At 42.9% G+C, this 26739-nt stretch overlaps 1 protein-coding gene across 1 annotated transcript; it reads left to right on the plus strand.

The window, feature by feature from the left end:
• The first annotated feature begins 1987 nt into the window (after positions 1-1987).
• FRMD8 (FERM domain containing 8) lies at positions 1988-19175 on the plus strand. The gene is made up of 11 exons (XM_072118256.1): positions 1988-2138; positions 4455-4536; positions 5521-5688; positions 5788-5889; positions 7243-7301; positions 9813-9979; positions 14263-14475; positions 14589-14712; positions 15871-16014; positions 17308-17491; positions 18616-19175. Exons 2-11 carry the CDS (start codon positions 4455-4457, stop codon positions 18723-18725), a joined length of 1353 nt encoding a protein of 450 aa, XP_071974357.1. The 5' UTR covers positions 1988-2138; the 3' UTR covers positions 18726-19175.
• The last annotated feature ends 7564 nt before the right edge of the window (positions 19176-26739 follow it).

Here is a 26739-nt window from a genome sequence, read left to right on the forward strand (position 1 = left end):
TGCCACAGAAGGTTGGAGGAAGGAAGGACGCTGGTGGAGAGGGTGGTGTAGGAGGAGGCTGGAATATAGGGGGGCCACAGGAGAAGGCTACAGGAGAAGGCTGGAGGACAGGATGAGAAGGCTGGAGGACAGGAGGCCACAGAAGGAGGAGGCTGGAGGACAGGGTGCTGTAGGAGGAGGATGGAGCACAGCAGACACCTGTAGAAAAGGAGGAGGCTTGAGGACACAAGTCCATAGTAGGAGGAGGCTGGAGGATAGGAGGCTACAGGAGGAGGCTGGAGGACGGGAGGAGGCTGGGGGAAAGGAGAAAGCTGGAGGACAGGAGGAGGCTGAAGGACTAGAGGCCACAGGAGGAGGAGAAAAGAGGACAGGAGGTTACAGTATGAGGACAGGTGCCACACCATGTGATGAGGGGTGGGGGAATAAGTACAGATAGTATTATATATACCGTATTTTCCGGACTATAAGGCGCACTTAAAAGCCTTGGATTTCCTTGGAAATCCAAAGTGCGCCTTATAGTCCGGTGCGCCCTATATGAGGGCAGCGGACCCTACTTACATAGGTCCCCGCTACCGGAGACAGCAGATCTCCAGCGGGAACTGCAGACCACGCGGCACGAACAACTTCTGCCGCGTGGTCTGCAGTTCCCACTGGAGATCTGCTGTCTCCGGTAGCGGGGACCTATGTAAGTATGCTATTATCCACCTCCCCCTCACCTTCCCCGTGTTCCGCGTCTCTTCTCGGCGTCGCGTCCCGTCGGGTCTCCCCTCCGCCACGCCCCCGACCCTGCGCCTTATAGTCCGATGCGCCTTATATATGGAATTATTACATATATAAGGCGCATCGGACTGTTGCGCCTTATATTCCGGTGCGCCTAATGGCCCGGAAAATACGGTAAGTTTGGGGAGATAAATAAAAGTGGAAAGCCAATTTATTGCATTAGGGGGTATTATATGGGTCTCTAGGGGGGTTGGCCATAGTAAGGGAGCGTTATACTATGTGAGGGCCTTTACGGTCACTATGTTTGAGGGTGGGACAACGGGTATGGTTTAGAAAAAATGGGTAGGGTCTTTTTGTCCAGCATAATGCTGTGACTGCTGGCTCCTCCGGGAGGCATCCCTGTGACTTCTGGCTGCTATGTGGGCCATCCCCGTGACTGCTGGCTACTCTGGGGGGCATCCCTGTGACTGCTAGCTACTATATGAGCCACCCCTGTGACTGCTAGCTACTATATGAGCCACCCCTGTGACTGCTAGCTACTATATGAGCCACCCCTGTGACTGCTGGCTACTCTAGGGGCACCCATGTGACTGCTGGCTACTCTAGGGGCACCCCTGTGACTGCTGGCTACTCTAGGGGGCATCCCAATGACTTCCATCTACCGGTACTCTGGGTGGGAAATCAGGAAGGTTGAGATCCGCTGTTCACCATTTTCACCAACCTCAGCCCTTTCTATAAATTAAGGTGTTCACACATTGCACTTTGGAAAACTCAATTCAAGCACACAAGGAAGAACACAGATGCGTTTAGCCCTAAACACTTGTGTTCTGGAATAAACAACAGATATTTTGCAAGGTAAGAAGCTAAAACATGTGGATACAAAGCACTGAACAAAGCACTCAAAAAAATACAATTTGTGAGAGAAAACTTTTTGTTCACCAGAAATCCCATTATTTTCTATCAGTGTTTTAGCAACACAACATCTCTGTCCATGGAAAATGCCCTTCAATTAATAGCAATAAACTACGGGTGACCTCGTTGCCTGGCACATGTTATTTTCCTCCCAGTCTCTGTATCCTGGAAACTTTCCACACATTCCGGACGGATTAGGCGGGAAAGAAACACGACGCATGCGCACTGTTCTGTTGTGTTCTGCGCGCTGATGTCACGCCTGCGGTGTGCCCTGGAGCTGGAATTCAGAAGAGGCGGTGCTTTCCACAACAGTCTTTCCGGAAAGGGGCGGGGTCTTGACGGCTATTGGCTGACGCTGTAGCAGGCTTTGAAAGCGCAGGGAGGCATGGAACGCAGACTGCTCCTGGTGATTGGCTGTTGGCTGTGAAGTTTTCGTGACGTCAGCTTCCTGGTTATAGCAAAGTGGGGAGCAAGTAAGGGAGAGGCGATACGGACTCCTCAATAAGGTGAGCCCCGCTCTGGAGGGATCTGCAGAGTAGTTATCATTGTCTATGTTCAGTATTTCATTCACAAGAGCGTATTGCGGTCCGATTCTTGTAAGGGGCTAGTAGTGATTTTCTGAGATCTTACAAGTCCATGAGCGCTCTAGGCTGTCATCCCATTGTATACATGTATTGTGCATGGGCGGATCTGATTGTTGTACTGGCATTAGGTGCTCTCTCTATCTACATCATTGCTCCATCACTGAATATAATGTGGTCCATGGTGTTTCCCTCATCCATGTCTTTCAATGGAAACTGCCAGGAAGGTTCCAAATGGATATAAGCTCATCAGGCTCACAGGGATTTGCATCTTCAGGACCAGACACAATTTATTATTATTTATTTTTTTTGCATGGGTTCTTCTAATCTCCAATGTTTAAATTTTTGAAGTTGTTTTTATTATAGTGGGGGCGGGGGTTGATATATATATTTTCACTCTGTTCATTCAAAGGTCATAATAAAAAATAATTAACCTTTCCATAGTAAGTGTACGTACCACCAGGATGAAAGATTGTAAACCAAGCACACTGACATACTGGTGTGTGCCCCCTATGCTTGGATCCACTTTTCTTTCTAAATGCTTTAGAAATTGTGCAATTGAGCTAGAGTGGCTCCAGGCTCCATTTACACCAATGGTGCCTGGAGCCCCTGACACTCATTTGCATAATTTTGAAGGCCTTTTTTGGTAAAAAAAAAAAATCTGGATAATCAACAGGATTTTTTACATCATTCCTAATATGTGGTTGTACTGCAATTCTTCAGCAATTATTATATTGAGATATTAATGGGAGGTTAAAAAGACCTTTTGCCACTTCTGAAAAGTCGTTTTGATAATTTTTGTTGTTTTGATCTTTTCTCTAGAACTATATTGTATAGTTGTGCCATCCCTTTTATATTCTTTCTGGAAATTTACAGAATTTGCTGAAAGAATAACTGTTGGTGGCTACATTCACATCTGTGTTGTATGCTCTTTTAGCCTGTTCCTTTAAAGGAAATCTATCACGCATGATAAACCAGGGACAGTTACTCATAGATCCAGGCACTGTGACATCTTATATTTATTATCCATGGCCTCTTTCCTTGTAAAATCAACTTATGAAATAAGTGAAATAAAATTATGCTAATGAGTCTGAAGGGCTCTCTGTAGCTTTACAGGCTGTTACAGTGATCAGAGCAGGTTTCCTGCACTTCCAGTTGCTAGATTACACAGGCAGAGGAAGGTGGAAGAGAGCAAGGGGTTTGGTGAGACATGTTCTGCTCTGAGTGACAGCCTGCGAATCTGCAGTACTGTGGGCCTCAAGTATAACAGCAAAAATAACAACTGCAAAAATCATTTAAAATCATGGACAGCACACAGTATTTTTTCATCTGGCAAAATTCTGGACACTGCAACAGAAACAGAATGGACAGTTTATAGACAAAGGAGTCCATTAGGGTTCATTTGTGTCCATCTATGAGCGATCCTTCCCCATTTCAGTTTTTCTTCTATAGTGACATAGTTAGCACGATTGAAAAAGACATATGTCCATTAACAAAATGAAAATTTAGCAGGAGATGTGAACAAAACCTAAGACCGCATGCGCAGGAATATATGAAAACGGCCGTATATACGTGTAGCGTACAGCCCAGTCATTTCAATGGGCAATACGACCATCGATTGACACGTAAAAAATGTAGAGTGTGCCCTATTTTCTCATGTACTTGCGTTCTGTATGCCCCATAGAAGTCTATGGGAATGTATAAAATATGTAGTGCATACGGTTGTGCGCGGAATGCTGCCGCGTTTACGTGCAGTATCCAGGGAGCCCAGAACAAGTGGGAGACGCATTCTGTCAGCCAGCCATCATTTGCCGGCCCACTGTCTTTTATATGGATAAGCTAAGATTATGGAAACCTGCTGTATTTTCCAGAACAGGAAAACACATAATGTCATGTGCATGCGACCTTAGGGCTCATTAACACAAACGTAATGGGACCAATATCGCAGGTGGATATCGGTCTCCATTGACGCCTATGGCACACATTTTTCTCACCGCACCAAGGCATGCACGTATAAATATAGCACATGTCCTATATTTAGCTGAGTTTTACCTGCACTGCTCTCTGGAGAGGGGAGGGGCGAGCAGCGCCCATCCCTCCTCCTCTCCAGCGTGGTGACGTATGCTCTTTCAGCCCTTAGTCTTATCCCTGTACATAGCTCATACCCAATTTGTGTAACAGAAGAGTAATAATCCCCTTGTACATTTGTTACTTTCTTTTGTCTTCTTCCTATCTCTTCAGATGGAGAGGAGCGGAACATCGCCACCTTCAGCCATAAATGAATATCTGTTGCGAAGCAGCGTGTCTTCTTCAGGGGCACGATGTATGTATCTAATAACTATACAGTGTGTAGTCTTTCATTTCTAAAATGTTTACATTAACCCAAAATGCTCAGTGTATCAACCAATGAAGCCCATCAGAATCCAACAGACCCTATTGACATTAACAGGAAACGACCAATTACAATTAGTATATAGTATTGTATTATATCGTAGGTGGGGAAGCTTTAACACAGTATTCTGCACTACTGCTGCAAGAGCTGCCCATAACAACCGCTCCATCAAAAGGCCATACGCAAATGACATGTACTGTCTTTTGAGCACTAGTCACAGCATTTAGTGATATGCTTTACAGCAGTCTTGTAGCCATAGGCATTAATGACTCCTTGAGGTCTTTTGAGAGTCAGATGAGAGAAATCCCCTATTAGCAAATGTCATCATACTAGTAATTTGTAATTGTCCCATATTAATATCTAAAGTGAAGATAAAACATTTAAAATATATATTTTTTTGGTCACTTTGCCTCAAAACAATGAATTAACAAAGTTTAAGGAAAGGTCTTTTATACCACTAAACTAGCTTCCCCTTCATATAGGGTATGAAATAACCAAGCATTCCTTTTGATGTTAAAATTCACCAGTTTAACTTATTTATTAAAAAAAAAAAAACCTCCAATGTAGCATGCAAATGAGGGGAAAAGGGTCACTTTTTTACTTGAGATGAGTCATTTTTAGAGAGTGGGGAGATGCTCATATCCTTAGCCATATAGCCAATAGAACTAAAGTTCTGTTGTCATTGCAAAGATAAATGTAAATATAAATGTCATCAAACTAAAAGTTGTGGTTTTGTGAGTTATACAACCAGAAATAATAATCTTTAATAAACTTTATTTATATAGGATACCTGCTCATCAATAAAGCCATCACTAATGTTAATTCCAACTAGCTATTGCAGTTCTTTTGTATAAGAGATTGTTTCATTCAGAGTTTTATAAAATGTTGATATCTTCTTATCTCTTCTCTCTGCAGCGGTGGATGTGATTGTGTACCTGATAAATGACACTCCAATCCCACTTATAGTGGATGGCCTATCAGCCACGACCGCACATGAATTACACAGGAAAGTGCTTGAAGTTCTTCATCTCCCTGATATCGCTCTGGAAGTGTTTTCCCTGTGGCTCATATCTCCATTTTTAGGTGAGATACTTTAATACCAAAAAACTGTTTTATACAAAAATTAAGTTTTCTAATTACTGCATCTATCAGTATAAAATTTTTTTAAAATCTATCTTGCAGAGGTGCAGCTCAAACCAAAACATCACCCCTACAAAGTCTGCAGACAGTGGCACGACCTGCTGGCACGTTTCACTAATTGTGCCGTAGAAGACATTCACCAAGGTAAGTTATGATTTAAGGCTATATTCACACTGCCGTTGCCCGCTGCGCCGGGGAGAAGAGGAGGGCGTGAGCGCCGCTCACCCCCGCCCCTCTCCATAGGAATATATGGAGCACGCCGCCGTATTCCGGAGAAAGCTAGGACATGTCCTATCTTTCTACGTGCCAATGGTGCGGCACCGTAACGCTCCTGTATGGCGCCGTGAGGCCATTGCGATGTATGGGGGAAGTATATACGTCCCCCATACGTTCGTGTGAATATAGCCTCGTATAGTATTTTTTGTGGTGATGGATTTAAAAACAAAAAACTTTTGGATCTTTAGTATCTGATTGTTATTGTGATGGATGCAAAATTGTTGACTCTCTGCTGCCCCCCAGCTGTCGCTTTTGTACCATCATTTGGTATCTGAAAGTCATTGTACAATGCACATAAATAAGAAATGGCTTTTCAAAAACCGTTCCTCTTCTGACCATGGGTACTGCGTGGTATTGCAACTAAACTGCATTAATCTCTGTTCAGCATAGCTGCAATACTGGTACAAATCATGGTAAGGGGTGGTGCTGTTTTTGGAAGAAAGCGGGCATGTTTCCCAGCCTCTAGAAGAAAAAAAAAAAAAATGACAACGGGTGCTGATGAATTACATAGGGGGGCTGTACGGGATGAGCCCAGTCCTCATCCGCCAAAGCTCCCCCATGTAATCCATCAGCACCCGTTGTCCATGATTCACGAATCATCCGCTGGCCGGATATCATTGGCCGACCGCAGTGCGAGGATGGGACTCGCGAGGATTGTGATGCAATGAGTCCCTTCTTACCTGCAAAACGGCAGTGCTGAGCTCTAGTAGTGAGATGAGGCCAGAACATGTGATAGGTCTGCTTAAAGAGATGGGTTTTTAGGGCAAGTTTGAAACCTTTGGAAGTTGGTTATTAGCAGTCTAGTCCAGGATAGAGCATTCGAGAGAAAGAAGATATTTATCTTAAATACAGGTGGTCCCCTACTTAAGAACACTCAACTTACATACGACCCCTAGTTACAAACGGACCTCTGGATATTGGTAATTTATTGTACTTTAGTCCTAGGCTTCAATGATCAGCTGTAACAGTTATCACAGGTGTCTGTAATGAAGCTTTAGTGTTAATATTGATTCTTATGACAACCCAACATTTTTAAAATCCAATTGTCACAGAGACCAAAAAAGTTCTGGCTGGAATTACAATGATAAAATATACAGTTCCGACTTGCATACAAATTCAACTTAAGAACAAACCTACAGACCCTATCTTGTATGTAACCCGGGGACTGCCTGTATTGTGAAAACCGTCTTACAGGTTTCTTTTTTTTTTTTTAAACTTTAGATGAACCTACACTCCAGTTTCGCAGGAACATTTTCTTTCCCAAAACAAGAGAACTGCAGGTGGGTTGAAAATATTTACGTCTATGAAGAATTTGTTTTTTTTTAACTAGATTTGAATAAGGCCTGTGCACACTACGTAATTCTGGCACACATATGTCCGTCTTTACCTTACGTCTTGAATAGTCGTTTTCGGATTTCCTTGTTGTTTCGTGTTACATTATTACAACCCGATTTTGCAGTATCCTGTTACAATCAGGGAAGTAATAAGCATGGTAACTGAGCGGGGCTGCAACTTCCCTGTCTGTCCCTTAGGCTACCTGTACACAAACATTCTGGATGTGTGCTAGATATTGTTTTGAAGTCTAGCACACATCCCCCTGTATTTCGGTGGGATCATACATAACAACTTCCACTGCCCGAACCTCACATTTCAGAACAGGTTCTATTCCTGCCTGTGCTTGCAGCAGTCCTTTCCTACCGTCATTGACGTGTGAGGTTCGCTCATGCATCAATGAAACTGAGGCCATAAACAACGGGTCCATTGTTTGCCCAATATTGTTTATGTGCAGGAAGCCTTTGTGTGATGCATCAGCTCAACTCTGCTTTTCTCCTCTAACTCTGTCTCGATCCTTCACCCTCTTTTTCATGCAATTGCTGTTCATTAATAGAGAGGAGAAGATGGGCTGTGAGAAATGCTTCCCAGTCGAGGATTAGGGCAGTTTCACACTGTCGACCTTTGAACCAGACTGTGCAGAGACCTGTCAGATGGGCCGACATCACTACTGGGGACAGGACTCCTTACATCAAAGGGATATATGATGCAACGGGTTCATGCTGCTGTTTAGTGAAGCAGTGGGATCTGCTTGCATCATAGATCACTAATGATCTATCGTAATACAACAAAATATAGGACATTTCCTTTAGATTTCTGTGAACGGTGCAATGAGACAACATGTACGCACCTCACTGTTACTGAGTGCCATAGACTTCTATGGGGACCGTGATCCAGCCGCAAATTGTGCGGCTGCATCGCGGTCCCAATTACGTTTGTGTGCATAACACCTTAGGCCGACTGCACATAGTGCTGAATTTACCATATGCCAATAAATGCAGAATTTAATCCTGAATTTTGTTTTATGATTGTTATAAAGCCCATAAACTACACTGCTTCTGTATTACGCTGTGGATTTTCCACACAGAAATTGCTTACAGAGAATCCATGTATAATATTCTTTGTATACAGCTTGGTTCTGGTTCTAATGATCCATAGATTTGGCTTACAATGAGGTACTTGCTATTTTTCAGCTGGTCAGTAGGGCATTTAAATGGGCCAGTTCTCAGTCATGAGTTTTTTTCTTCTTTTTTTTTTCCCTCTCGTTGGTCCAAATAAAGTATGGTCCGTTCCAGTATTTTGCAGAAAATTAGGGTCCCATACACACAACCATATGGGAACAGTGATAAGACCTTAGGCTACATGCACACCGACGTATGCCCGAACGGCTTCAGCCGGGCGGGCATACGTCAGCCGTGATTGAGATGATGTCCCTGTCCATAGCAATGCACGTCCCGTAACATGTGGAAAGATAGGACATGTCCTATCTTTTCCCCGTACAGAGCCACATGCTTGTGGCTGTACCTAGGCCCCCCTAAAGCATGGGGCCTTACAATTTGTGATCAGATCACGGCCACCCTAGAGGTCTATGGCACCCGGTTACAGAGTTGTCTCGCCACACCGCGAACACCTGGCCACCATGCTGAGTTTAGGACTTGTCCTATTTCTTGCTGTATTACAATGGCTGTCGCTTGGCTTTCTGTAGAGAGGGGAGGGGGAGGAGCGGTCACCCCTTCTCTCTCCTGCACCAGTTGGTGTCAAGGGTCCTTACACATGTCTAAAACTGGCCTAAACTGACAGACTGGGAAATTCACACCATATGTGGGCCATATTTCCCTGGTGTCATTCTTCTCTATGATGCTGTGAGTCACTGCCGCAATGCAGGATTACTGTACTGAAGGTATAAATAAAGAGACAGATGTTCTGCGGGGCGGCAGTGACTCACAGCTCTGACTTGTATCCATGACTATAATGTTGGGTGTCTTGCTCTTATGCTTAAATGAACAAACTTTATGAAAATGGATGCATTTGAAGATTGTCTTCCCGTATTAGCCAGTGGGGTACGAGAGACCCCTAGCAATTGTTAGAACAAAGAAGCTGCATCAAATCAACAACCTCTTGTGGACTAGCGTAAAGCAGGCAAGTCTGACTACAATAGTCCAAAGGATGACGGATCATTATCACATTCCCTTCTTTCTGGCAATCAGATGGGGGGAATCTAACCCCCCTTCCCCCTGGCCTTTTTATTATTTTTAGATATCTGTCATATTGGATGACAACATTTATACACTTGCGAAAAGTCAATATATTTTATAAACAGATTTATCTTAAATCATTGATGAAATTTCTTATTGATGTGGGTTCTGTAGTCGTTAAAAAAAAAAAAAAAAAAAAAAAAAAAAAAGATGGAAACTCGAGAAATTTGGGTCTGACTTTGTTTTGTCTTTATATATGTGCAGATTTCCGATGAGGGTGTATTACGTCTGCTTTATGAAGAGGCAAAATACAATGTTCTGGAGGGCAGGTACCCGTGTGATATAGAGGACTGTGAACTCCTGGGTGGTCTGTCTTGCTGTTTGGAGATGGGGCCATACAGCCAGGAAAAACATACACCCTCAACCCTAAGGTATTTATGCTTTGTCGTCTTTTGTTCTTATATCCAGTAATAATATATCTGTTTTTAATGGAGTTTTCCAGCACTCCATGTGCCAGGGCAAGGTCCGTGCTTCTGTTCCCAGTTCCTGCGTTGCGCCAGCCTACGGGTCTTTGACGCTGATGGCTCTACTTGAAGCTCTGGGGTCACAGGACTTGTGATGTACCGCGATCGGACTGAGCCATCAGAGAGAGCAGAGCAGAATTAGTGCAATATTTTTTTCCTACTTTTTCGGAATTCTTGCAATTCCCTATAATATGAATGCTGCCTTATTTTGTTAATTTTTTGCTCCTCACTTTCAAAAATCAAACTTTTTTTTTTTTATAACTTTTGACGTGCGTTCTGCATTTGCATTGCACTCTGACCCTTTGTAATCAATAGGATTTTTCAGACTTGCATATCTTTTTTCACACGCCTGTTTTTTCTTTTTCTTTTTTTTTTAAATGCGCGTTTAAATCTCAGCATGCTCTACTTTTGCAAGTTACGCGCGTGAAAAGCTCACCATACAAGTCTGTGGAGATAAAGTCTGTGTCTCATTTTTCACTGATCAATTGCCATTGAAAAGATAGACCTCAGTCCTGAGTCTTTTTCACGCGCATTATCAGCGCATGAAAAACACATTGAAAATTCATTGGAACCCCCAAAAAAGTGCATGGAAAAAAAAAAAACATGAACAACAATGAAAAAACTCTAACTGAAAACTGATTGAACTCTGATGAAAAATGTCAGATTTTCACTGACCAAACCCTGATCGCACCCTGATCAGACTCTGACATGATCTGCAAAGCAAGTGTGAAAGGGGCCTTACTCTACAAGCTACAGACAGATGAGGTCTTTATAGCAGAGCTGACTGTGTGTTTTTATTTATAAGGTGAGTCACTGTGTGTAATATCCATCTCCTGGATCTCATCATCTCTCATGTCTCCTATTTTCCTATGTGTCAGATACTAGTGAATGTTCAGAAGTTAAATGAAAGTTTATATAAACCTTATATAATCCTCATAATATATCAGCACACAGGGATCATAATGCGGCAGATTTATCAAGGTGTCTAAAAGTCAGAATATTCTTAGTTGCTCATGGCACCCAATCACCTCTCCCCTCTAAAATATTCATGAGCATTGGTAAAATGAAAGCTGAGCTGTAATTGGTTGCCATGGGAAACTAAGAATATTCTGACTTTTAGACAGCTTGATAAATCTGCCCCAATGTGTCTACTTAGAGAGTTATAGGAGCTAAAACATCAATAAAACTGAGTAAAATTGTAAAGTAAGGGGGTTGAAAATTATCTTTATTGTTTAACCGTCACTAGGGGATTAAAATTTGAGAACTTTCTTTTATGGGCAAACCTGTTTAACATTCAGTCCCAAGGGGACTGTATATCCTAGTACAGTGGTGGCGAACCTATGGCACGGGTGCCAGAAGTGGCACTCTGAGCCATTTCTGTGGGCACTCAGACCATTGCCCCAGGGCAAAGTTCACAGAGTATGACCAAATCCACCAAATCTTCCTGCAGTCTCAGGCAACTTAAGAGATGCTGCTCTCGGCACCATTTTAAAGTGACACTTCATTGGCTGTTCGGAACTGCGGGAAAAGTGAGAAGGTGTTGACAAAACTGCAATATCTTTGGAGGTCTTCCTGCTGAAACCACCATTCATCCTCTACAGAGAGACCCTAGAGAGAATCCATAACGAGTCTGAAATTGTCCTCCTTGTAGTTTGCTTGTAGTTTGGGCACTCTGTCTCTAAAAGGTTCGCCATCACTGTCCTAGTATATCAGTGGTCATGACACAACGGCTTAGTCATTAATGCTGAAGTGCTTCCTAATTCCTGTTATAGGGCTCTTGCTATAGCACCAACAGCTGAATGTGGAGGCGTATACATAAAAGAAAATAACAGATGGTGTCAGTGAAGCAGCAGCTGTGAAAATCTCCTATCTTGGGGAATACATTTTTGACCAGAATGGCTTAATATGTTTAACCACTGCATGCCCAGTGTGTTTCAGCCTTAAACTTTTTTTATGTCATTTTTTTTTTTTGTCAATGTTGTGTTGTTTTATTAATGTTTATTTTTGACTTTCAGAACCCCTTTCTGGGGGGCAAACAGAAAATCCCAATAGTCTTTTTACAGTTTAAATAATATAACTTTTTTCGCTGGGCCAAAATGATTATAGCAATATTAACTTCATACAGTTTTACAGTGCTTTTAGTTTCCCTCTGCTGCCGCAAAGAGACACTTTCATGCTGCAATCGTTGTTTTTGAGCAATGTATTTTAGTGGGATACCATTCCTTATATAATCCCTTTTAGATGTTGTGCTCAATATGGTTAAATTACCAGGATGAGCTCTTCTGATGCTGGGTGCTCTGGCACAGGACATACTCCGGACTGAGAGGAGTATGACCACTGCCAACACTGAAGGCAGTCAGATGATCAAAATGATGATAAATCAAAATGATTTATGTGGTTTAAACATAAATGCATATCCACAGAATACAGCCAGTCCCTGGGTTGCGTACAAGATTGGTTCTGTAGGTTTGTTCTTAAAGAGGACCTGTCACCCTTAAAAATGGCACTAAAGTAAGCAGATCCCAGTGCTACAACAGTCCCAGGAGTGTTGCACTGCTAGCGTTATCGGAAAACTCTGATAACACTAACAGACACTGCTGCGCTGTACACTAGACGCTGGACTGCTCTCAAAGCGGTCCGGTGTATTCATGAGGGGGCAGGACAAGGGGCATGGCTGCGTGACGCTCGGCAGTCACCGCCGGCCTATGGAGTGAGCGGGGCAGTCCAGGAAAGAGGCAGCGCCCGTGTTTGTAGTGTACAGCGCAGCAGTGTATGTTAGCGTAATCAGAAGTTTCCGCTAATGCTAGCAGTGTAACACCACTCCTGGGACTCTTGTAGCACTCTGAGCTCCTAGTGCCGTTTTAAGGGTGACAGATCCTCTTTAAGTTGAGTTTGTATGTAAGTCGGAACTGTATATTTTATCATTGTAACCCCAGCCAAAACTTTTTTGGTCTCTGTGACAATTGGATTTTAAAAATGTTGGATTGTCATAAGAACCAGGATTAGTTATAAAGCTTCATTACAGACTCGTATGATAACTGTTACAGCTGATTATTGTAGCCTAAGGCTAAAGTACAGGAAATTACCAACATCCAGAGGTCTGTTTGTAACTAGGGGTCGTATGTTAGTAGTGGACCCCCTGTATTCCATAAATGTCTAAGAGATGCAGATCCCATCCCCAGGACCTGCACCTATATCAAAGCCCCCTTCCCACTGACTGGGTGGTGAGGTTTTATGGAAACCCCTGTTTCTTTATGAGAGATGCAGAAACCCAGGCATCGTCTGTAAGACCTCTTGCACACGACCGTGTTTGGGGCTCTTAGTTATTCGCACAAATGGCGGCTAATTCATGTCGCCTCCTCCATTAACTTCTATTGCGTGCGGTCAGGGTGAGGCATGGTGCATGCACTGTGAATGTGCCTAGTGGTTGCACCGTAAATTAATGAGCTGGTCCTAATTCTGCCCAAATTTGCAGCCGGTCACTTCCAATCGACACCAGCCTTACCGGCTGAGAAGAGCCACACGCGGCCATTGTTGCGGGCCCACACAGTGCACAATGACAGGCAGCTGTATGCCTCAAGTGTTACTATTTGATCCTGTTTAGATTATTGGGATAGATCAGAAGCCAAACCGAAATTGGGGTGAAAGAAATTGCTTCTTTCTCCTGTTTTTTCCCTCCTTTTTTTCAGTATGACTACATAAACTTGCCTTCCTTACTCTTGCACACAGATGAGAAGTTTTTTTTTTTTTAAAAGTATTTATTTTTGCAATTTTGAAATTTTATACAATTAAAATAAACAAAATCGAAGAACAAGATTGTCTGTCACATATTTCTTTCCCCCCATTACAGGATTATTATACAACAGCCATGATAACAGTCAGGTTCTTGCTGCGTTCCAAAATTAACTGAGGGATATTACACAGTAAATGACAGCAGGATACTGTAGCCAGACATCTTGATACAACACAAATAACTATTGACACAAACACAATCAGTCACACACACACACACACATACCAGCACGCTCAGTCTCCTTCATCATGGACACAGATGAGAAGTTTAACCCCCTACAGATTATGGAAATAAAATTTAGAGATTAATATTTAGTAGTTTCTAAGAGATCCCTGTAATGTGTTGCTTCCCACAGGATTGCTTGATAACTTCATATCATTCCTCTTCTATTTTGCAGGCCAAAGCTGGAATCCTATATTCCGTCATATATGTGTAAAAGGAAGATCGGGATTCTGAATGCGTTTAGGAATAGAGGTAATCGGCAAGTAAGCTTTGAAGAGACCCTACTGAATACCTACAAAGCGGCTACAGAGAATGTTTCATCGGCAGAAGGGGATGTAACTAACTGCAAAGAATATCTGAAGAAGGTCCACGAGCTTCCATACTACGGGTAAGGGGGGGGGGGGGGGGGGGAATAGATTGCCACAGGGATCGGTCATTTCATACATGCGTTTTAGGATGAAATTCTTCCGGCAAATGAGGTTTCCTTGATCTTCTTTTCAGATGTGCCTTTTTCCAAGGAGAAGTGGACAAGCCATCTCAAGGTTTCCTCAATAGGAGCGGCCGTAAACCTGTCTCAGTAGCCATTAATATGGATGGAGTATCCGTCATAGACCGCAAAGAAAAGGTGTTTAGTCTTTCTTCATGGATAAGTAAAAAAAAAAAAAATTTGTCAATGTCATCATACAAAGATAATAAGGTCATAGTAAAGGGATAATAAATACAGAGACGTCGCTGTACAAAGATCATAAGCCGTGGAATTTTACCTCTGATGTAATAAACTGAGCAAAGTGACAGTAATGTGCTTGATTATAAATCACAACGGGAGAGATTTTAGTAGAGCAGAACTTTTCTAGTTGTCCATGGCAACCAATCCGAGCTCAGCTTTCACTTTCCCACAGCTGTTTATAAAATGAAAGCTCGGCTCTGGTTGGTTGACTTGGGCAACTAGAATTGTGCTGCTCTCAGACACGTCTGATACATCTCCCCCCATGGGGGAGATTTATCAGAAGTCTCTTAGAGCACAACTGTTCTAGTTGGCCATGGCATCCAATCCCCCCGATTTACATTATTACCACTGTTCTATCTGTGCGCTTGGAGGAGAGCACATTACTAATGACTGAATAAAAGAATAATATTCACAGTGATGTCACCGTGAAAGATGATAAACCCTGGAATTAGAAGGTTAATTGCACATGGGAATGTTATATATATATATTTTTTTTTTTTTTTTCAATCACATTTTTACTATTTTAACAAGAAATTTATAGGAACCCATCACCAGATTTTACCTCATTAAACTAGCATCCCCCTCAAGTAGAGTATGAAATGTCCTTTAACCCCTTCACGGCTGCCGTATGGCTATATACGTCCATTTGCACTTGCCCCGTGCAGAAAGGACATATACAGGCAGTCCCTGAGTTACTTACAGGATAGGTTCTGTAGGTTTGTTCTTAAGTTGAATTTGTATGTAAGTCAGAACTGTATATTTTATAAATGTAACCCCAAAAAAGAATTATTTTGTGACAATTGGATTTTAAAAATGTTGGGTTGTCATAAGAACCAAAATTAATTATAAAGCTTGTATGCAGACACCTGTGATAACGATTATAGCTTTTATTGTAGCTTGGGGATTAAGTACAGTAAATTACCAAAATCCAGAGGTCCGTTTGTAACTAGGGGTTGTCTGTAAATCTCTGCATATTGAGCTGTAGAAAAAAAAAAATCCAATTCCTGCCTTATTTTTAAAATGAGTTTTTTTTTTTTTTTCCCCCCCGTCTTCCAGCATGTCCTTCTGAGTTTGAAGTTCTCCGAGTTGTCCTGGGATCACACCTATCCGGATGAGGAAGAACACATTCTGTGGCTTGAATTTGACGGAGACAATGAAGGAACGCCAGTAAATAAGCTGTTGAAAATTTATTCCAAGCAGGTATTAACCCTTACCATGTTCATAATAAGCCATGCATTTTCATTTTCCACTCCCCACCTTCAAAAATCTATAATTTTTTTTTTATTTTCCATGTAAAGAGCTGTGTGAGGGCTTGTTTTCTGTGTAACAAATTGCATTCTGTAGTGACGGTGTTTAATATCCCAATATCCCATGCCGTGGACTGGGCAGTGAGGAATAAAATTGGTGAAAAAATACATATTTGCGCCATTTTCTTGTAGGCTTGGTTGTTATAGCTTTCCCTGTCTGCCACAAATGACACATCTCCTTTATTCCTTGGGTCGATATGTTCAAGGGGATACTAAATGTATACAGATCTTATTGTTTTAGTACATTTTAAAAAAAAAATTAGAACCTTCGGTAAGGAACCTTCATTTTTTGCGGGACGAGCTGACATTTTCTTTGCTACCATTTTGGGAACTGTACGACCTTTTGAACACTTTTTAATAATTTTTTTTTTTTTGTATGTTGCAAAATTGCCAATTGTCATGCTTCTGACTTTTCGGTGCTGTTTTCTGCTACGAGATTCAACACCGGAAATAACTGTTAGTTTGTTTTGATTGGACATTTTGCAATACCTAACATGTGTTTTTTTTTTTTACTGTTCATTTTCATATCAGTTGTAGAGAAAGGGGGGTTATGTGAATTTTTAGGTTGTGTGTTTGTTGTAACTATTTTTTTTTTAGACCTTCCCCTAGGGTACTTTAACCCTAGGTTGTCATATTGATCCTACGTTGTATTGCCATACTACAGTATGGCAGTATATGGAGATTTTACATACTATCTATTACAATGTGCCACTGGTATATTGTAGCAGATGCTGGCGACAGATTGACCCTTTCCTGATGACATCACGGGGAGCGCCACTGGCTCTTGACTGCTGCCAGCGGCAATCAAAGGGTCAAAACCCCCGCTCGGTGCAACCTACTAGTGGGTGTTTACTGCAATATGCAGCAAATGCACACCGTGTAAAAAGAGGGCTCAGACCTCTCCATACACGCAGAGCCAACGTGTGACATGTATATACATCACTCAACGGTAAGGAAATTTTTATATGTGGTCCATGAAAAACTATACTATATGTGTAGCTAAAAGTACAGTAAGGCTGCATTTACATGTACATTTGTTTCTCATGATGCTCCCAATGACCATGTCCCTCGCTTATGTTTTAGAATTATTGGATATAAAAATATTAACTCTTTAATACAGTAATTTTTTTGGTACTGCTAGTAGTAAAAAAAAAAATGAAATTACCCAAACTTTGGTTTATTACAGGCTGAGTTGATGAGTGGCCTGATTGAGTATTGCATAGAGCTCAGTCAAGGTACGGACTTGCCTTCTCCAGACACTAATCCTGGTAATTCACAAGTTTCTGAGAAACGCACCAAACTACGCAGACAAGAAAGTGTCCTGTGTAATCGCATCAAAAACCTTACAACAATAGATTATGTTGATGACGGTAAGTTAGGAGGTGGTGGCATAGATGTATATTGATGGCTGAATTTCAGTTTTGTCATATTCTGTACATCTTCACCTATGGTGTATAGTTAGCCCCAGAAACCAAATACTGCAATTGGCTCAGACCCCAGAGCAGATTATAATACTAAAGACCTCCAGAGCGGACAAAAACTAATAGTGGAGTAAGGCCTCATGCACTCGGCGTAATTGCGGCCATGATATTGCCACGATAGAGGGCTATGGCACCCGGTCACGGTGCACTGGTCTCATCACACCATGACCGAGCTGGCCTGGAGAGGGGAGGGGTGACAAGCGCTCCCTCTACCTCTTCTCCACCCGGCTGTGTGCATGAATTGCTGAAGACCCCGAAGCAGGCAAATGTTGAATAACATTAAAAAAAATACTGCCCTTTCCTGGCTCCTCTTCTGCTTCCTGCACCACACTGCATCTTCACTTACCTCTATTTGCTGCTCTGCTCTTCGTTTTGCTCTGGTTGTATACATTGGGATCAGGACTCTGAGCAGGAGAAGACTGGGAAGCAATACCCTACAGATAAAAGTAATTTACTGCTCCTAGGTCCTCTCCTGCCCCTGGGGCCGCTCTGGGTCCTGATGCTGGCGTGTACAACCGGCCTCAGGAGTCAGGAAAGGACCTGTGAGCAGGTCTCAACTGCACTCGCCACTATCCGGCTGCCTGCACCAATAAACGTTTTCATCAGTTCTAGAAGAGCTTATTGGCCTCTGACTGTGAGCAGAGTGCAGGCCACATGTAGCCACATGCGGGCCACATCAGCCGTGGGTTGTGCATCCTCTTTGTGCACTTAGTGCTGCACTTAATGTACATGCTCAGTAGTGAAGCTCCTCTGCAGATCAGATGAAAAAGATTCTGGGATGGAATCCCTGCATTTAAAACGGGGTGTTTGAGTTGGAGCTAGAGAAATTGAGGAGTCCAAGTTGGAGTCGGAAGTTTGGCTTACTGACTCCACAGCCCTGTTGCAGTGTTTTCATGGTCTCCTAATCAAGGCTTCGGAATCTATTTGGCCATGTTGCAAATCTGTGGTACAGTACTGCTGAAGAATGCTGTAAAAATGCTACATATTGACGCAAATCTTGATTTCAATTTCAGGGACTGAAATTAAACGTGTAAAGCCCAAGAGGGCGGCCTCCTTTTTCAGTCGACAGTCTACTCATGGTTACGCCTCCGTGCAGCCTTCGGAGACAGCCGGGCAAAGCTGACCTTCGCAGATTGCTGTGCCAAAGACCAAATAGACTTCATAAGCACTGAAATTTTTTATATCCACTGAATGGACCAAGCCAGGAATTAAGAACTTTAACAAAATGTGCCTAATGATTTCACTGCTGTGTCCAAAGGGATGGACCTCGTAAGGTCCAGGATGTAGTTCTTACTCTGGAACAATAGCAATTTAGTTTGTTATGTACTAGGTGCCTTAATTTCTGCACTTTTTGAACACAAATTATTTCCCTGAACACTATAACCATATGAGACTATACCCGAGTATGTGGGTATATTGTAAATCATTCATACTCTTACCTATGCATTAAGGTATATGAATGATCTGGAGATGTCATTTCTACAGTTTTATAAAGGAATTATAGTCATGTGATTCTGATATGCAGCTACAGTTGTACACTTACGCTTTTCATATTAAAAAATTCTGAAATAAATTGTCTGCAGTGTTGCCGTTTTTTTAGGGGTTTTCCATGATCAATTTCTCTTTAAAGGGGTTTTGAATGCTAAGCATAAAGCCGAGAAGGTATCAAACATACAAAATAAGCCCTTTATTATCTCACTGCTCCCCCGCTGTCCCTGTTGTTCCCATGTTCAATTGTTGATAAATCTGGTAATCGGAAGACCATTCCTGGGAAGGCTTACTTAAAGCTCTCCATACCAAATATTCATTGCATCTCAACCAAAACCTTGATTTATCACTAAAAACAATTTGGTCCCAGTCCAGGTTTCTTGTTCACTCTTGACAGTATCTGGCTCTCAATGGTAGAACATCTAATGGTCATCATGACTCCATATTTTTGACTTTTACAGTCAAGTACATGGAAGAGGTGTCTAATAAAGGTTGCTCCTGTGTCTGGAGTTCACAGAAAGAGCATTGTCCTATAATAATGCACTGTGCGGCGATTCACTGTGATTCACTAAGATCCTGCACCCGATATCCTGCATGTGTCGCTTCCCCGCTCAGGTCCGCCGGAGTTCACCTTCCCGATGCATGTAAGTGCTTGGGCTTGCGACAATTTGAAAGTTAAAACCTGGGTTCAGTCCGAATCAGTCGGACCATCTGACAGCACGCCCCCCCTAATTTGTGTGGCATGGAAGCCGGTGCAGCTACGCCACAAAAAGGGTTGCGTGCGACAATTCCATCGGACACACTTCTTAAATACCTGTGCAAGCCATTTTATACCTGAAGACGATGCACAGTCCGATAAAAGTGCTCAGCGCTACCTTTAGTAAATGAGCCCTATTAAGTCTGTCTTGGGATAGTCCCACACTCTGATCACTGACAGCGCAGAGTCCTGTGTCACGGGCTGACTGCACTGCTGGGGATAGGATTCCTTGCATACTACTCATCTATGATCCAAGGAATCCCTGCTAAACAGTAGCTCCATGTTCAGCCCATAACACAGGACTCTGCACAGTCTTTGATCATGGATTGTGTCAAACTGTGCAGCATATACACAGTGTATAGTTGCTCTAAACAACTTCAGACCGCCAAGTCAGAATGTTCTAGATCAGTGGTAGCAAATGTATGGCACGTGTCAGAGGTGGCACACAGAGCCCTCTCTGGGCACCCAGGCTGTCACCCTAGCACATAGTTCACCAAACAGGGCTCAAGGCCTCCTCCTGGAGTCCTAGGAAGCCCCAGATGTGCCGTGCTCAGTTTTATTTTAAAACGCACATCCTGGACTGCCTGAGGCTACTGGCGAGAAGGTGTGGACAGATCTGGATTACCATTACAGCTTTTCCTCCAGGACCCACGATTCCTTCTGTTCAGAGGACCATGGAGGGGAGCTACAATAATGCCCTGGATTTCTCCATTTTCTTACTATATTGGTGTCATCAGGACGCTGGTACAATTGAAAGCTGTGACGGAGCAGGGAGAAATATGTTACTATATCCAAAGAAAAGACTAGAGTATGACCGGTCGTCTGTGATTTGCAATGTAACGTCCTCATTTTAATGGACATGAAATAAAGACAGAATATTTAAAGGGAACCTACCACCACAAATCTACCTATAAAGTTAGATCGGGTGGTAGGTGGATCAATGGGACGTGAGGATAGCCGCAATTTTTTATGGCTATATACAGGGGGCAGGCTGTATCCTAGGGGGGCTGTTTGGCTATATACAGGGGGACTGGCTGTATACTGGGGTGGCTTTCTGGGTATATATCTTGGGGGGAAGGCTGTATACTGGGGGGGGAGTGTTTGGCTATTTACAGGGGTGCTGGCAATATACAGGGGGACTAGTTGGCTGTATACTGGGGGGATGGCTGTATATTGGCGGGGGGCTGGTTGTATACTGGGGGAACTGGTTGGCTGGCTATACACTGGGGGGGGGGCTAGCTATACACAGGGGTTCTCTGGATGGCTATATACAGGGGGGGGGTGGCTGGCAATATACAGGGGGACTGTTTGACTGTAGTCTGGGGGGGGGGGCTGGCTGGCCATATACTGCGGGGGCTTTCTTGCTATATACTGGGTGACTCGCTGTATACTGGGGGGGGGGGCTGGCTGGCACTATACAGGGGGACTGGTTGGCTGTATACTGGGGGGGCTGGCTGGTGGTGTTATATGGCATAGTAGTTATATTCCTGTACATTACAGGGCAGTATTATAGTAGTTTTATTCTTGTACATAGGGGGCAGTATTATAGTTGTTATAGTCCTGTACATAGGGGGCAGTATTATAGTAGTTATAATGGCACACAAAAATCGGAAGGTCCATCAGCATCAGGCAAGGGGTTGATAAAATCAGGAAAAAATTTTTATTGAAAAAACATCAAAGTTAAAAGTGATCACAGGGAAAAACACGGGTTACGCGTTTCAGACCCCATCCGTGGGTCCTTAGGCATACCTTATGACTAAGGACCCACGGATGGGGTCTGAAACGTATAGTAGTTATATTCTTGTACAAAGGGAGCAGTATTATAGTAGTTATATTCCTGTACATAGGGGGCAGTATTTTAGTAGTTATATTCTTGTACAAAGGGGCAGTATTATAGTAGTTATATTCTTGTACATAGGGGGCAGTATTATAGTGGATATATTCTTGTACATAGGGGGCAGTATTTTAGTAGTTATATTCCTGTACATAGGGGCAGTATTATAGTAGTTATATTCTTGTACATAGGGGGCAGTATTATAGTAGTTATATTCTTGTACATAGGGGGCAGTATTATAGTGGATATATTCTTGTACATAGGGGGCAGTATTTTAGTAGTTATATTCCTGTACATAGGGGCAGTATTATAGTAGTTATATTCTTGTACAAAGGGGCAGTATTATAGTAGTTACATTCTTGTACATAGGGGGAAGTATTATAGTAGTTATATTCTTGTACATAGGGGGCAGTATTATAGTAGCTAAATTCCTGTACATAGAGGGCAGTATTATAGTAGTTATATTCCTGTACGTAGGAGGCAGTATTATAGTAGTTATATTCTTGTACATAGGGGGCAGTATTATAGTAGTTATATTCTTGTACATAGGGGGCAGTATTATAGTAGTTATATTCCTGTACATAGGGGCAGTATTATAGTAGTTACATTCTTGTACATAGGGGGCAGTATTATAGTAGTTATATTCCTGTAGATAGGGGGCAGTATTATAGTAGTTATATTCTTGTACATAGGGGGCAGTATTATAGTAGTTATATTCTTGTACATAGAGGGCAGTATTATAGTAGTTATATTCTTGTACATAGGGGCAGTATTATAGTAGTTATATTCTTGTACATAGGGGCAGTATTATAGTAGTTATATTCTTGTACATAGGGGACAGTATTATAGTAGTTATATTCTTGTACATAGGGGGCAGTATTATAGTAGCTATATTCTTGTACATAGGGGGCAGTATTATAGTAGGTATATTCTTGTACATAGGGGGCAGTATTATAGTAGTTATATTCTTGTACATAGGGGGCAGTATTATAGTAGTTATATTCCTGTACATAGGGGGCAGTATTATAGTAGTTATATTCCTGTACATAAGGGCAGTATTATAGTAGTTATATTCTTGTTTAACGGAGAAGGTATTGTAGTAGTTTTTTGTATATATAAGTCAGTATTGAGTTGTGTTCTTTTAAAAAAGAAGCTTTATTCCTGTATAAAGGGAAGTATGAGTCTCTTTCTCTGCAAGTTGATTTAGACCATCTATCAACAGTTTGTGTGGAGTTCAGTAGCTCCACCCACATAACATGACCATGCCTACTTGTTTTGACCCTGCCCAGAGAATGGGGCCAATTTTAATTCCCAGTCCGCCCCTGGATATCATCATTTTATAGTATGCTTTTCACTGCTCTATTTTTATGTTGACCACAACCATAATGAATGAAATCTGAAGAAACTGAAATTATCAAGGCAAAATGAGTCCACTAGGTGACAGTGTGAGGCTGAGCTCTCATCATACTCGTCAATACTTTGCTATGCAGAGCAATGGAAATGAACAACTAGGGAACCTTCCACAAAAACCCGCCTTCCATTACCTGCTTCTGTTATAGATAACGTATCCACATCAGTTTTACAATAATATAACTGAATCTTTGCTTGATATATATTTATATTTTTTGGCTTCCCACTTTTCTTGAAGTGTGGTCCTTAGGTCACTGAGGTGCAGGAAAGGGGTGTAACCACCAGAAGTAGACCTTTGAACGGGGCCTCTTTCCCCTTAAAAAATACATACCCGTTTGTACACACAAGTTAACACAATAACAATCATTTATACACTTGTACACACATATACGTGTCTATACATTCATGCATGTATACACACATAAGTATATGCACATCAAATTTGCATAAATATAGTATAGTACACACATATAGTGTATTTATACACTTATAGACATACAGTATATTCACACCATATGCACACAAAGTGCACATACATACATAAAATACACATGTTCATACTGTATGTAGGCATCATCACACATCATCATCATCACACACATCCAGTATATACAAAATACACACATACAGCACATAAGCACAAATGCATCCAGTATATACAGCATATATACACACATATACGGCATATATACACACAAACACACACATATAAATATTCCTGAATTTACAATTTATGTACCGTATTAATTTCCCTTTCGTTGTTGGAGGTTAGTGTAAGGTAAACTGAAGTCTGGATGACTTTCATAATCAAGTTGGGCCTGGAACGTGGGGCCTGGATGCGGTGGCTGGGTCTCATAATGTGACCTGACCAGGATGAAGAAAGTATGGGAGAGGTCAGACGGGCCGCATATGAGGTAGACAGGCTCCCTCTAGAGATGGTGGGTGATAATTATTTTGTTAAAGATGTGCACAAAAATTTTTTTATGGAGTGGGCTCATTTTCAGATAGAATATGGATAATGACGGCATATAAAATAGGTAAAATGATTATAGCAAAATCCATCCACCAGATGGCAGTATTAGGCTGGGTTCACACTATCGGTGATAGATTTGGTTCTTCTCAAGTTACCAGAGACCCGAAACTAAACCGTGATATATATAGATATGCAGAGAAAAACCCCATTAGAAAATAGGGAACATATCGCCTCAATTTTATTATCTACATTTTGTTAAGCAAAGATTTATGTAACTGTATTTTTATTATGACCCTTCAACAAGAGGAAACAATTGAAAAAGGCCAAAAAGACAAAGATACCTGAGGCATCAGGGGGTATTTGGGTTGACAGACATACCTCCCTCCCCAATCAGCTTAAAGGACACCTGTCATCAGGTCTGTGTCAATAGTCCTGTCACTACAACCTGTTGGAGCAGCTCACAAGGATCCATCCCAGCCTTTATCTAGTTATTTCATACATTAATCATTGTAAAATCATCTATTTTTTATCATGTAAATGAGGCTGGTCACATGGTCAGAGGCAGTGATGTCACTGCTGTTACCCCTCCCCTCTCCTCCCCCTGCTCATGTCTGTGTGTAATGTAAAGTAAAGTATTGCTAGTGTCTGTGCTGCATCTGCTGTCATGCTGCATCCTCCTAATACACATGTGTGAGACACAGACATCAGCTACACAAGTACCTGACATGTTCTGCTATACACATGGCTACCTGGAGCTGTTGTATCTCTCCTATACACACACAGGCTGCAGGGGGCGTCAGCACCAGGAAACACATCATTATACAGCCTCACATCATTATACAGGCTGTCAGTCATGTGTATAGGAGTATCTCATACACACACAGGCTGCAGGGGGCGCCAGCACCAGGAAGTACATCATTATAAAGCCTCACACCATTATACCTCACATCATTATACAGGGTGTCAGTCATGCACTGGGGGTGTGGCTGTGCCTCCCACTCATGAATAAGCTGGGCAGCTTGAATATGCTAATGACTCATTGGACATTTCACAGGTCATTTGCATACAGCTTTAGGACCTTATTGCTCAAGTTTACAGGCATGGAGAGGGACAATGAAGGGATAGAGGCAATGCAGTTCATGAAAATATATTAAGATTAGGGGGTTATTTTGCATGACGGGTTCTCTTTAAAGCACTGTAAACTTCTGAATAAGTTAATGGGAGTAGTTGGATCCGTTAGATCCATGTCCTTGTAATAGGTGGAAGCTATGGCTGTAATTAAATGCTGACTGGAGCCTCGGCTACAATTACAGCTTCCATCTAATGCAGGGACACAGAGCAAACTGCTTCCAGATCTGTGTTCCTATTAACCAGGGAAACAAATAGCAGCCTTATGGGCTGCCGGTTATACGTTCACAGTAAGATATTGATGACCTATCTGGACAGCACATCCATAGATTGAACACACGCAGGACGTTAAAACTGTATTTATTGAAAATTTGAAGTAAGATGAAACATACAGTGACATATGGACCTGTATAGGAGCAGGTAAAAGTGGAGTAGTACAGTATTGGAAGTAAGACATACAAATTTTCATATTATGTAAATACAAGACGAGGAAAGGGGGAGAGAGAAAGAAAGAAGGTCAGTTTTGTAATTTATTGTATTTTATCTGGTGACCTTTCATGTTAGTTCTTCTGATGCACATGGATTTTACAGTAGCACAACAGAAGAACTTTGCAGGACATCTCATAGACATCTGCAACATCCCTCACCGGGGTCTAGCGTTTCCTTGGGGCTGGAGGCAGCCGGGGCCCAGAATGGCTGGCGGTTGCGGCCTAGGCACGCTGTGCTTGGTATGGGGACCGCAGGGTTGACCTACAGCCAGGCAGGTCTCCAGCAGGTGGTGTGTGCAAGAAATATGGTGGAAGAGGCTTATGAAATGGTTCTCCCTAGGGCAGCGGTGGCGAACCTATGGCACGCGTGCCAGAGAGGGCACGCAGAGCCCTCACTGCTGGCACGCGCCCCATCCTCCCAACCACTGCCAGGTGCGCTGACACTTCCTTCTCTGTCACTCCGATCACAGCAGCGCACAGGACGGTAAGCGTCCCAGCGCTGGCAGCGTAATGATGTCATTACGCTGCCAGCGCTGGACACCTTACTCCGTGTGCGCTGCAGTGATCAGCCGTAGGAACGCGGAGTCTGAGGTGAGTTTTTTTTTATTCAGCGCTTCCACGGGGCATAGTAGATCAGCAGGAGGCTGATTTCCTGCCCGCTCCCGCACCTCCCCTAAGCAACCGGCCCGCAACTCACTGCGCCGCTACCACAAGCCCCCCCACGCCCGAACCCCATGCCCGCTATCGCACCCCTACCCCCCCCCCCCCCCCGCCCACACTCCGCCCACACTCCGCCCACTACTGCCCGAACTCCAGACGCTCTCACTACCCCCCCCCCTCAACTCCGGTCACTGCCCCCCATACCCCCTCCCCTGGAACTCATGCCTCATAACCCCATTGCCCCGAACTCCAGATGCTGCATTACCCCCCCCCCCCACCCCCAGCCCGAACTCTGGCCGCTCCCACCCTCTGCCCATCTACCCTACCCCAGACCCCCCCCCCCGGAACAACAGACACCTGAACTTCTGCCCCACTGGCCGCCACCTTGGACAACCAAAG

This window comes from Engystomops pustulosus, chromosome 7 (assembly GCF_040894005.1).
Source record: "Engystomops pustulosus chromosome 7, aEngPut4.maternal, whole genome shotgun sequence".
Classification (NCBI taxonomy): Eukaryota; Metazoa; Chordata; class Amphibia; order Anura; family Leptodactylidae; genus Engystomops; species Engystomops pustulosus.

What these genes read in the sequence shown, in the direction of transcription:
- FRMD8 (XM_072118256.1), top strand. Translation starts at nt 4,455, where the DNA reads ATGGAGAGGAGCGGAACATCGCCACCTTCAGCCATAAATGAATATCTG. An exon ending in CACGAGCTTCCATACTACGG is followed by an intron (nt 14,476 to 14,588) that starts GTAAGGGGGGGG and finishes TCTTCTTTTCAG; the next exon opens with ATGTGCCTTTTTCCAAGGAG. An exon ending in AATAGATTATGTTGATGACG is followed by an intron (nt 17,492 to 18,615) that starts GTAAGTTAGGAG and finishes TTTCAATTTCAG; the next exon opens with GGACTGAAATTAAACGTGTA.